This window comes from Hylobates moloch, unplaced genomic scaffold, assembly GCF_009828535.3.
Source record: "Hylobates moloch isolate HMO894 unplaced genomic scaffold, HMol_V3 SCAFFOLD_2, whole genome shotgun sequence".
Taxonomy (NCBI): Eukaryota; Metazoa; Chordata; class Mammalia; order Primates; family Hylobatidae; genus Hylobates; species Hylobates moloch.
The window spans coordinates 90,703,983-90,717,786 of NW_026652277.1; the positions used below are offsets into that span (position 1 = coordinate 90,703,983).

Below are 13,804 nucleotides of genomic sequence, written 5' to 3' on the forward strand. Positions count from 1 at the left end.
GGACTACCTCTCCCTAGCAGCTTCAGGGAGGGTGGGAGGAGGGGATAGAATTAGCCAATGGTACCAGTGTAAAGTCGTCCGTCAGCTTCAACTAAAGACTTCTTTGAATTTTCACCCTGGACCTTATTCATGTATTCATTTGATTCTCTAAAAGGCTAGTCTGGCCTGGGAGAGAAAAGTGAAACATAGCAGGCATGACCATTATTGCATGGAGATAGTAAGAGACAGTAAGAGCAAGATACAATCGATAGCTTGTTGGTCATTTCTCTTCAGAATAATGAATAATCTGCATCAGTGGTTTTGTTGATATTCACAAAAAGAACAGGTTGCACAGTATTTTGATTCAGTTCTTGACAACTGACATAAAACATGGTTGTATAAAACAAACGGACAGGAAAACAACTGTCAATGAGGAGCTTTTTTTTTTTTTTTTTTTTTTTTTTGAGACGGAGTCTGGCTCTGTCGCCCAGGCTGGAGTGCAGTGGCGCAATCTAGGCTCACTGCAAGCTCCGCCTCCCGGGTTCACGCCATTCTCCTGCCTCAGCCTCTCCGAGTAGCTGGGACTACAGGCGTCCGCCACCACGCCCGGCTAATTTTTTGTATTTTTTAGTAGAGACGGGGTTTCACCGTGGTCTCGATCTCCTGACCTCGTGATCCGCCCGCCTCGGCCTCCCAAAGTGCTGGGATTACAAGCGTGAGCCACCGCGCCCGGCCTAATGAGGAGCTTATTAAGAGTGGCCTTAAAAGTGTGGTCTGAGGACCAGAGCTGCTTTAACAACTCTTGGGTACCAATCCGTGAAGAGATTAGTGCTTAGAAACTTTTAATAGCAATTTGACAGGATAATTTTATATCTGTTGAAATAGTTTTAAAAATTGAAAAAAAAAAAAAAAAAAAAAAGAGTAGCCTTGATCCTAGATGTAGTAGTTCATTGAAAACGATACTGGTAAGAAGCAGGTAAGCTTTGCATTGCACTGTTTTAACAAAGATCTTTCCCCAAATGGTGAATCCTTTACACAGTACTTATACGTTGCGTTGGTGTGCATATCTGATAAATTAACTGCCAGTTCAGTACATAAATACAATTTCTGTTATATTTTAAAAAGTTATTATTCTGGGGCTCTTCCATAAATATGCAGTTGTATATGACTTTCAAATATTTGTTATTTTAGTATCATTCTTTTTTTTTTTTTCCTTTAGAGACAGGGTATCACCATGTTGCCCAGGCTGGTCTTGAATTCCTGAGCTAAGGTGATCTGTCCAACTCAGCCTCCCAAACTGCTGGGTTTACAGGTATAAGCCACCATGCCTGGCCTGTTATTTTAAATTTAAAAAGCATATATTAATTTTTGTGTAAAATTTTGCCCAAGATTCATATATATATATATAGTGACTACAAAGCCAAGTACTAGCATGAAAGGTAATAGTCTGTTACCTTCAGATAGTCCCAATCAGCCAGATGCTTGACATTTTGAAGGAACATATCTAGGTAATTTATGGGCTATATTTTTAAGACAGTGATAGAAAAACGGGTGATCTACTACGAAATAGGTATATGTGAGTGTGTAGAATCCTCTAGAGTCTATCCATTTGTTTGTTTACTTTCCTGCTAATTTTATCTTTCCATTTAGGAACTAATTTCTATGAGTGGATAAAAAGAAACTTAACATTGTTTGAACTGAATCATTAAAATATGGGGCTTTTGTTAAAAATAAGTACAATCTTCACTCCTAAAGGTGAGTTTGAAAACACATTTCCAGCAAATTTTTGCATTTCCCTGAAATAATATTTTGAGAAAAATCTATGATAATTCTGGAAGAAATATACAAAACTAAGTTTTCTTCTGAGTAAAAGACATATTTTGGAAATAGTCTAAGAACAGTCATTCTTTGCTATGTACCATAAACAGTGACATTATTTATTTTTTAAAAAGTGTCAGAGTGCATTTGGATAATAGAATCCAGACAAATTCAAAGAGTGTCCTTAATCATCTCTAGAAAATGGCAGTGTTTAATAAATATTGATAACTGAAAATAAGAACTCTTACTTTGCTCTGTGTGAAGGTAGTAATATTATTTTCCATACTGTCATCCTTGCAGTGGAATACATATTTTTTGTTACACATTTTAATTTGGCTGCTAGGAAAAACTACTATTGTAAGAGTTACTGAACTACAAAAGGCATATTTATTCATATTAAATATTCTAACAATTAAAAAATAACAAGAAAAATGCCCAAAGTTACTATTTTGAGATGAATAATAGATGTTTCACACTTGCAATCAGTAATATACATACACATACTGCTTCAGGGGAGCTGCAAGAGGTGGGCATATTCTGGCAAAAACCCTCCGGCAGCTGATGTTGAACTTACTAACATAATTAAACACCTTAGGAAAAGAACGCTTCTGCATAAGATTTAGGACTTATACCTGCAAACTTCTTTTTAGAACTGCTAATTGTATTAGTTGGTTTTTAAATTATGTATCTGTAGAAATTAACTACACCATGAGTAAAATATTTTCAATTAGGTTATTAAGCTATTGAGTGTATCTATGAGGTTTTTACAGAATCTGTTAATTTAATTGTATTTACTTTATTTTTATTTTTATTTTTGAGACAGAGTCTTGTTCTGTCGCCCAGGGTGAAGTGCAGTGGCACAATCTCGGCTCACCGCAGCCTCCGCCTCCTGGGTTCAAGCGACACAATCTGTTAATTTGAAATGGAATTTAGAAGTGATGAAAAACCGCTAAGCAGAATCAGGATATGGAGGAGAAAAACATCCCCCTCAGGTGCCACAATGCAGCAAGCAGAAAACGTCAGGAATCCACAAAAAGATAGACATGTAAATAGTAAAGTTCCATTAAAAATAAGAATCAAGAAAGAATTCTGAAAAGCAAGGGAATTCTGTAAAGACTTCAAAAAAATCAGTCCAGTTTCAGGAAGAATAACAAAGTAAATCTTAAGCTGTTGCTAAAGTGCTTAGCTAGCAGAATAAACCTATTTCATTTTCTTTCTTACAGCTCACAATCCTTTTTATAGGTTGAAGAAAGCTTCAGAAGGTCTTGGGAAATGACATAAACTGGGTTAAGCATGACTTTTAGGAAGCCTAATCTGCTCTCACTAGATAAGATTTTCCATACTTGTTGCAAGTCAGATTAATTCGTGGACTGAATTGTCCCACCTTTACTTTAGGGTCTTTTATGGATATACTCAACACGTGAAAAATTTCAAGGTGACTTCTAGACCAGTAATGTTCAATAAAATTTTCTGTGACACGGCAAATGTTTTGTTTCTTTGTCTAATGAAGTAGCCACTGGCCACCTGTGGCTATCGAACAGTTGAAATATGAATGGTGCGACTGATCAACTAAATTTTAAAATGTATTTCATTTTAATTACTTCAAATTTAAATAGCCTCAGTAGCCTTAAGTAGCCAGTGGTTATCATATGGACAGTGCAGTTCTAAATCCTCTCTATCCCTTTAACTGAAGGCTTCAGACATCATTTCACCACATATTCTGGGTTATCTGGGCTTATACATCACCCAAGGCTTCTAGGTTCACTAGAGATAGGGTGACCATGTAATTGATTATCCAAACTGGGATACTTTGAGAAAGATGGGAGCATTATTAACACTTATGATGAGACTAGAGGCATAATCTGGGACTGTCTAGGCCAAATAGGAAGGTATAATTTCTCCATCCATAGGGTTTGTGACTCGAGGGTTCCATTGAGAAGTAACTGAACTTTTTTTTCTTTTAGGCTGCTGCTACAGATAGTGTTTAAACATCTTCTGGAGTTTCATCACACCATGATTTTCTTTGCCCCCACAAACATTTATGAAAATCTTTAGAACTCATTTCTGCTTTCCCAGTGACTCTCGACTATAGAGCAAATCAATGTCTAACATGATGCCAAATGACCAACTAAAAATAGAAGTAATCAATCATACTAACATTCAAGATTAGACCAAACATGTGAATAGCTAAATTGGTTTGGATATTTTATTTTATTTTATTTTCTGGAGACAGAATCTTGTTCTGTTGCCCAGGCTGGAGTGCAGTGGCATGATTTCAGCTCACTGCAACCTCCACCTCCTAGGCTCAAGCAATTCTCCTGCCTCAGCCTCCCAAGTATCTGGCATTACAGGTGCCCGCCACCACACCCAGCTAATTTTTGTATTTTTAGTAGAGACAGGGTTTTGCCAAGTTGGCCAGGCTTATCTCGAACTCCTGACCTCAAGTGATCCGGCCCCCTCAGCCTCCCAAAGTGCTGGGATTACAGGCATAAGGCACTGCACCTGGCCTGGTTTGGATATTTTTAACTTTCTTCTAGTTTTTCACCAACAGGCAGAGGTATTTCTTTCTTTCTTTTTTTTTTTTTTTTTGCAATATAGTTACTCAGCATTCCCTGACAGATACAAATTCTCCCAAAAGGGTTAAACTGGGCCAGCTGAGCATGCAGCAGTTCGTCTAGTCCAGATCTTGATTGCGTGTGTGTGTGTGTGTGTGTGTGTGTGTGTGGTGGGAAAGGTCATGGAAAGGTAAATTTAAGTTGCTAGGTATACTCTCTTAGCTCTCTGCCATCAGTAGAGGAAGCAAATTAAGATCAGCCTCTAACAATTACATTTCAGATAATAAGACTAAGTCACTGCAAAATACTTTAGGTTTCCCATTTTCAGAACTCAACCCATTTTGAAATAACCTACAAGGCCTTTTCTTTGATACACAATTCTGTACAGAATACAGATTGGAGCAAGTCATAAAAACAATTAAAAAATCCAATTGCATCAATAAACTAAATGTCCTTAAAGCAGCAAATACACATGACAAGCCAAGACTCGTGTAATCTCTCTAATATGACCTGGCTTTTCAAATCCCACCCACGTTTTTTAACTCTTTGTGTTGAACACAGCAGAGTTTTGTATTAAGAAACAAATATTTCACAATTCAATAGGCATAAGGATGAATAGAAAAGGGAAAGTGGTTATTCCAGGATATTTACCTGCAGAAAGAGAACTTAGCAATATAGTAATTCAATTAATCATAAGTATGTCTCTGAATCATGTTGTTCAAGATTTTCACCAACCTGATAGCTCGAATGACAGTTTTAAGTGGTGGGGTGAGGTCTTCCACGGATACATCACACTGGCATCCTTTTTCATCATATACATCATCAGTGCCAAGGGCTGTGTCAGCTGCAAGAGAATATTGCCAGTTAAATAACACCACCATCCGCAATTTGAAACATGTTGCTGAATTTTTCTCACGTGGAAATTGCGGGATACTCACACAGTAAGCTGATAAACCAAGATACATATAAGGTCAGCCAATTGTCTTGCCAATATTATCCTTTCTTCTTTTTCTACAGCCTCCCCAGTTTTAAATATGAATACTTTTCTGAACTGTTTTCTATGGGCAAGATGAAGCTATTGACACATTATCTTTCCAGTACTGGTGATGGATTTGTGTTGATCCACCTATGCTCTTTTGCCCAGTTCCTTGGAAACTAACAGCCAGCTTTTAAGTGACAGCTGTCTGGAGTTACAGAAATAGTTTTTGGACTTGTAACTAACTGGCCTGTATATATCAAGCTCACATCCCATGACATTGACCCCATTAGCCTTATGCCCTGAACAAGTAAGCTAAGTAGCAGGAGCCAAGAATGCTGACTACTTATTAGTTAGTGGATAGAGGCAGCCAGGAAAGAGCTTGCTTCAGATCATACAGCCAAAGCTGAGGGCAGATTTTCAGACTGGATAAAAAATCAGTTTTTCATAAACCAAGGAAATTTACTTTTGGGTTAATTGCAAATGTTTGGGGAAGGCAGCAGGGTTATGATAAATGCCAAATTATTATGAATTTGTAAAACAAATAAGGAATAAGCTCATTTCATTGCATTTCTGTTTTCAGTAACAAAATATTAGAATGAAGTTAAAATTCCTGTGATGGGGGATAGGTTAAATGAATATTGATAGGTTTATATAATGGAATATTAGACAACTTCAAAAAATGATGTTGAAGACTAATGACTGGGAAAGTGTCACAACATATTGTTAAAGAAAAAAAAACTCTCTGTATATCTGAAATTAAGAATGATTTTATTGTTTTTGCTTGCCTGTATTTTCTAACATTTCTCCAATGAACATGTATTACTTTGGTAATACAAAGTAAATAAAGTAATAAAAATGCTCTCATGAAAGAGGAGTTATGTGGCCTCCAAATAACTTTTTTGTTTGTTTGTTTTTGAGACAAAGTCTTGTTTTGTCGCTCAGGCTGGAGTGCAGTGGTGTGATCTTGGCTCACTGTAACCACCACCTATTGGGTTCAAGCAATTCTCACACCTCAGTCCTCCAAGTAGCTGGGATTACAGTCCTGCACCACCACACTCAGCCAATTTTTGTATTTTCAGTAGAGATGGGGTTTCACCATGTTGGCCAGGCTGGTCTCAAACTACTGGCCTCAAGTGATCCGTCTGCCTTGGCCTTCCTAAGTGCTGGGATTACAGGGGTAAGCCATTGCTCCTGGCCTCCAAATACCATTTTTATATGGTCCAAGCCTCTCTAAATGTTGACATACACTAGAGGACTAATATTACTTTGTGTTGCCTTTGCTCTGTGCAGTGTTCATTTGCTAAGTCATGAAAGGGAAGGACTTTGCCATGGGCTGTCCTGGTTGGGCTCCAAATTTTGAAAGGCTATTGGAGGTTCATTCATTGAGGCAGTGCTTATATTTGTAATGCAGTTTGTGTGTCATTTACATCAATGAATATTTACTGTGTGTTTATGCAGTTTACTTTTGTGCTGTAATGCAGGTGGTGGTGCGGGAAGAGATGATGAGATACATGTAGACACATGGATCTTCACAGCTCTTCTTCAAGGTCCCGTTGGCTTTCTTGCCCTCAAGCCTAGTAGGGGAGAGATGAAACTACTACCTCACAATAATGATAATAATAGTGTTATTTTTCTAAATTTGTCTTCCTGTATTCATATATTGAAACTTAATCACCAGTGTGATAGTATTAAGACGTGGGAACTTTAGGAGGTAATTCATTTATGAGGGTGGAGCCCTCATGAATGGGATTAGCGACCTTATAGAAGGGCTGGAGTGAACTAGGTAGGCCCTTCTACCCTCTGGTCTTTCTACCATGTGAGGACATAGTGTTTGTCCCTTCTGGGAAACTCAGTAGCAAGGTGCCATCTTGAACTTCCAACCTCCAGAACTGTGAGAAATAAATTTCTAGTCTTTATTGGTTATCCAGTCTCAGGCATTTTTTTATAGCAGTGCAAATAGACTAAGACAAATAGCAACTGCTCATTGAAATTTACACCAGGTACTTAGGTGCAGCTTCTGCATATATTAATTTTCATACTTAGAGCAACTTTACAAGTTGTCAGTGGTATTATGACCAATTTTCAGATGCAGAAATTAAGGCTTAGAGAGGGTAAGTCCCTCATGTGAGGCCATGAAGGTGGCAAGTGGAGTTAGTAAGTTGCAGAGGATGACATTAGAATCCAGTTCCCTGAGGCTCTTGGAGAGGCCTCTCTCTAGGAGAGAAGCAGGGGATGGTTTCTCCCACAGAGCTTCCAGAAGGAAGCAACCATAATGATCCCATGATTTCAGACTTCTGGACTCCTGTACTGTGAGATAATACGCTTCTGTGCTTTCAAGCCACCTGATTTGTGGTAATTTGGGATGGCAGGCCAAGAAATGAATACAGCTGGGAAAACTTTCCCTAATGGCTTCCAATTCTTTACTCCAGGACAATAATGATGATGATAGTAGTAAGATTTTTTTTTTTTTTTAGAGAAATCTAATTATGTGCCAAGAACTTTAATTAATTGTATCAAAACCCCATGAAGTGGTGTTTTTTTTTTTTTCTTTTTTTTGAGACGGAGTCTCGCTCTGTCACCCAGGCTCGAGTGCAGTGGCATGATCTCGGCTCACTGCAAGCTCTGCCTCCCAGGTTCACGCCATTCTCCTGCCTCAGCCTCCCGAGTAGCTGGGACTACAGGTGCCCAGCTACTTTTCTGTATTTTTTTAAGTGGAGTCGGGGTTTCACCATGTTAGCCAGAATGGTCTCGATCTCCTGACCTTGTGATCCACCTGCCTTGGCCTCCCAAAGTGCTGGGATTACAGGGGTGAGCCACCACGCCCAGCCTGAAGTGTGTTTTATCATTACCTCTTGTTTTGTAGATTATGAAAGTGAGGAACAGAAAGCTAAGAAACTTGCCGAAGGACAGCTGGAGAATAAATGACAGAATGAGAACTTTAACCCCAGCAGTTGAGTTCTGGAGCTGTCTGACCCTGAGCCTCACCTCTGATCGCTTCCAGATTTGCCCTTCTTGTATTTCTCTCTTCTTTTTTTTTGAGATGGAGTCTCACTCTGTCACCCAGGCTCAAGTGTAGTAGCACAATCTCGGCTCACTGCAACATCTGCCTCCTGGGTTCAAGCAATTCTCCTGCCCCAGCCTCCCGAGTAGCTGGGATTATAGGTGCCCACCACCACACCCGGCTAATTTTTAAATATTTAGTAGAGACAGGGTTTCACCATGTTGGCCAGGCTAGTCTCGAACTCCTGACCTCAGGTGATCTGCCTGCCTCAGCCTCCCAAAGTGCTGGGATTATAGGCATGAACCACCACATGGGGCTGCCCTTCTTGTATCTCTTATTGGTATCTGGGTTCCCATCTCCTGCATTACATTTTCCTTCACAGGGCTGGTGCACTTGGCATGGTGTGGACCCCACATCAAATCCAGAGGAGATTTGATTTTGAGCAATGTGGTCACCATGGCCATGTGCTGGGCCAGGCCACACACAAAGGAGCCTTGGAAATATACAGACCCTGGAACTTTAAGGGGGGTGTGTGAGGGATGGGGAAAGGTCAGGTGGAATAGAGAACTCATATACAGGCTGGGTGGCTGACAAAACTGAAGCCACCAGCCATCATTATGGAGCCCTGGGAGATGCCCAGATGTTAGCTCCCCAAAGGAAATACTGAATAACAAACTTTATCCAGAGTCCCAGTACAGCTGGGCATGGTGGCTCATTCATTTAATCCCAGCACTTTGGGAGGCTGGGGGCAGGAGGATTGCTTAAGGCCAGGAGTTTGATGTCAGCCTGGGCAACCCTGTCTCTACAAATAATAATATTAATAAAAATAAAAAAAGCCAGGCATGGTGTTGTGTGTGCCTGTAGTCATTCAAGCTACTCAGGAGGCTGAAGAGGGAGAATAGCTTCAGCCCAGGAGTTCGAGGGTGCAGTTAGCTATGATTGTACTACTTCACTCCAGCCTGGGCAACAGAGTGAGACCCAGTTTCTTAAAAAAAAAGATTTCCAGTACAGAATTCACAAGAGTGTTTTATGCTGTCCTTCAAAATAGAGGCATATGACTGCTTTCCCTCATCTGAATCTGAATGAGAGGTACTTCTATCTTAGTCTCTTCTCATATCTCAGAAAGCTGGGGAACACTGGAGTGGTTACAAGACAGATCTTGCAAGCCTATATTAATAATTTTTGTATTTGAAAACACCATATAACCAGCCATAATATGATAATGCAGGTCCAAATAATGAAATAGCATAAAATATAGAGTCCTTTAATTTTGAGGTTAAATGGAAAAATTTCTTTCAGCAGATGTTTACTGTCACAATAAGCACAAAAGTAAAGACAGTGAAACTATATTGTTCACACATAAATGAACCTGCGAACATCCCAAATGACTACAAGACATTACCTCCCAGCCTAATGTTGCACTCCCCATCAACATCCTGTACCCCAGTAAGAGACTCATCCTGTTTAGGAACAGGGCTGGACAGAGGATGAGAGCCAGTCGTCAATTACATTATACTCAAATGCATCTGATTGTGCAGTTTTATACAGCACTTTATAACTTGATTGTTTAAGCCGTAAATTAAACACTCAATCCTGCTTTTTTTTGGGTAGGTGTAGTTAGAGCAAATGAATAGGAAATATATCTTTGCTGGCATGTGTTGAGGCAGGAGTGAATTAGGGAATTTTTTTTTTCTTGCTTCAAAGCTACAAAAATGAGCAAGATGCTGCCTTTCTGCTTCATAAGTACACCAAGCCCTCACTTAATGTCTTCGGTAGGTTCTTGGAAATTGTGACTTTAAGTGAAATAACATATAATGAAAATGATTTTACCATAGCTATTTGATCTAAAGAAGAGTTAAAGTCCTATGGCATATTTCTGGTCACAAAAACATCACCAAATTTCTACATAAAGACACAAAACACAATATTAAACACTGAAACAAATGTGAGCTACACACACATTTAAGAAAGATTAATAAAAACAAGTAAGATAATTATTTACCTAATTTTTGGTTAATCAGTGAGTGACAGTGGTCATAATGGCGGGAGGTTAAATCACAGAATAAACGATTGCAAAGCGAAAATTAGAAGGGGCACCTCCTACCACTATACAGTTAAAAAAACAAGAGCAAATATTGGTGGGCTTGCTGAGTGCTTTCCTACTGCATCAGTTGTGGTGTATTTGTATGATTATTGTATGCTATTTATTTACTTATTTATTTTATTTTTGAGACAGAGTCTTGCTCTTTAGCCCAGGCTGGAGTGAAGTGGCGTGATCTTGGCTCACTGCAACCTCTGCCCCCTGGGTTCAAGCGATTCTCCTGCCTCAGCTTCCCAAGTAGCTGGGATTACGGGTGCCTGCCACCATGCCCAGCTAATTTTTTGTATTTTTGGTAGAGACAGGGTTTCGCCATGTTGGCCAGGCTGGTCTTGAACTCCTGACCTCAGGTGATCCACCGGCCTCGACCTCCCAAAGTGTTAGGATTACAGGTGTGAGCCACCGTGACTGGCCTATTTAGTTATTTTTAACCAAACTCATTTTACTGCCAGATGTATGGTTATTGATTATTATATATTTTTTGAGACAGCGTCTCCCTCTGTTGCCTAGGCTAGAGAGCAGTGGTGTCATCATAGGTAACTGCAACTTCAACCTCCTGCGCTCAAGTTATCCTCCCTCCTTAGCCTCCCTAGTAGCTAGGACTACAGGCACAGGTCACCCTGTCCAGCTAGTTTTTATTTTTATTTTTTAATTCTTTGCAGAGATGGAGAGGTTATGTTGCCCAGGCTGGTCTTGAACTCCTGATCTCAAATGATCCTCCCACTTAGGCCTCCCAAAGTGTGGAATTACAGGTGTGAGCCACTGAGTCTAGTCTGACACATTTTGATTTTACAATAATTTGTATTCATTCATTCATTCATTCATTCATTATTTTCCAACCCACTTATTCCAGTTCAGGGTGGCTGGAGCCCATCCTGGCAGCGGAGGGCACAGGCAGCTAACAGCCATGGACAGGACGCATCTCATAGGAGAGCATGCTCACACCCCCCCACACACTCACTCAGATGAGGATCATTTAGACACGTCAATGAACTTCAGTGCACAGCTTTGGGATACGGGAGGAAACCAGAGAACCTCCAGAAAACCCATGCAGGCCTGAGGAGGATGTGCCAACTCCACACAGACAGTGGTCCAGCCAAGAACCAATTTTTTTTTCCTCATCCATCTAACAAAACGATGTTGAAGGAAACAATTTTATTTGTGGACCTGCTATATCTTGAGTTGTCAATTTTCTTTCCAGTGAAGTTAATAACACATTAAATGTCTTTCTTATTACTCCTAGGGGCTTAAACCCCTCTGAATGCTAAGGTACTTAGGAGGGGCTAAATTTCCAGCTGAGGCTGGCGCTCTGTTCTCCAACTACACATTTGCCTCTCTGTCCTGGTATTTTGGGAGATGTAGGTTATGGGACTGTGAACTCATGTGAGCACCCAGTCAAAACCTACTCAGAAAAGGGCAAAATGCCAATGGAATAAAGTCCTCCCCAAAGTCCTGCTCTCTGTGAGGGATCCTCTTGGGATCTTCTCTGGCAGAGCTAGCCCCATGAATGGTCCATGCTTGGCATTAGGGAGAAAAATAAATATAAAATACAACTGTTTGTCTTCCCCAAGCCTTTCCTGTTTCCTATTGATTAGCAGTGTTCAGGATTTGCTTTCAAGTACTCTGTTCCCTGACATTTAAAAAGATCTAAGCTAGCCGGGTGCGGTGGCTCACGCCTGTAATCCCAGCACTTTGAGAGGCCGAGGCAGGTGGATCACCTGAGGTCAGGAGTTCGAGACCAGCCTGGCCAACATGGTGAAACCCCATCTCTACTAAAAATACAAAAAAAAATTAGCTGGGCATGGTGGTAGGCACCTGTAATCCCAGCTACTTGGGAGGCTGAGGCAGGAGAATTGCTTGAACGTGGGAGAAGGAGGTTGCAGTGAGCCAAGATCACACCATTGCACTCTAGTCTGGGTGACAAGAGTGAAACTCCATCTCTAAATAAATAAATAAATAAAAATAAAATAAAAAGATCTAAGCCAAATTTTGAATTTTGAAAAACTACTAATTGCTACTTTCTATACTGTTTGGAAAGGACCACTTGGACTTTAGATGATGAAGAGAGGATGGTAAAGAAGAACATTTTGGAAACTTCTGCTATGTCCAAAGACCATATTTCTATTTCTACTATGAAATTTTACCATCAAGTTGAAGGTATTTATGGAAGAAGGACAGGTAGTTTCTAGTTCTTTTTCTTAGTCACCTTCTTTTACATATTAGATTCTTTCTGCATTTCTTTTTAAAAATAATTCTATTTTTCATTGATACATAGATGTACATATTTTTGGAGTACATGTGATAATTTATTACATTCATAAAACTTGTAAAGATCAAATCAGTGTACTTGGGCTATCCATCATCTTAAATATCTGTCTTTTCTTTATGCTAGAAACATTTGAATTATTCTTTTCTAGCTATTTGAGCTATTTGAAATATACAACAGATTATTGTAAACTATAGTCACCCTACTGACCTATCAAATGCTAGGACTTATTTCTTCTATCAAACTGTAGCCATTAATTAACGTCTCTTCATTCCCATTCTTCCAATTCCCAACTTCTCTTCCCAGCCTCTGGTAACCACCAGTCTAAGCTCTGTCTTCATGAGATCCATTTTTTTCGGTCGCACATATGAATGAACACATATGATCTATTTCTTTCTGTGCCTGGCCTATTTCACTTAACATAATGGCCTCCAGTCCTCTCCATGTTGCTGCAAATGACAGGATTTCATTCTTTTTAACGGATGAATAATATTTCATTGTGTATTTATACCACGTTTTCTTTATTCATTCACTGATGGGCACTTAGGTTAAGTCCATATTTCGGATATTGTGAATAGTGTTGCAATAAACATGGGAGTACAGATATCTCTTCAATATATTGACCTCTTTTCTTTTGGATATCTTCTTTGCATTTCTTGATGAAATGATTACAGTGAGTTTCAACCTTGGCTGCACATTAAAATCATTTGGGGAGTGTTAAAAAAAAATCCCAATAATGCGGATGCTCTCAAGACCAATAACATTAGAAACCAAAGGCTAGGACCCAGGCGTTGAAGTTCCCAGCTCTCTGGAAGAATCCCATGTATAGCCAAGGGCAAAGACCACTGGTTGTAGGTAGAAAAATGACATCTCCTGGTCTCTCTCAGCCAGAGCTGAGCAGTGTGTTTGGCTAATCCGCCATCCTGTGTTCCTTGGTGCTGCTGATATATTTTGCAGAGGAGCAATTTGAGACAATATACGTGCCTCACAAGACAGCAGTAAATGACTACATCATAAAAAACAGAAAAACAATTTCAAAATCCTTTGATAAATTGGTGATATAGGAACAAGGTTTTGTCCTATCACAACATTCTAGTCATCTTTTTTT

The 13,804-nt window shown here is 39.7% G+C and overlaps 1 protein-coding gene across 3 annotated transcripts in view; it reads right to left on the reverse strand.

Annotated features, from left to right (window-relative positions):
* The window catches only part of KCNQ5 (potassium voltage-gated channel subfamily Q member 5), a 597,308-nt gene that overhangs the window by 25,944 nt on the left and 557,560 nt on the right, over positions 1-13,804 (reverse strand). For all 3 annotated transcript variants that reach the window (XM_032153280.2, XM_032153268.2, XM_032153291.2), the window contains one exon: positions 5,088-5,196. In XM_032153280.2, the coding sequence (XP_032009171.1) occupies positions 5,088-5,196 (109 nt within the window). The remainder of the gene's footprint in view (positions 1-5,087; positions 5,197-13,804) is intronic.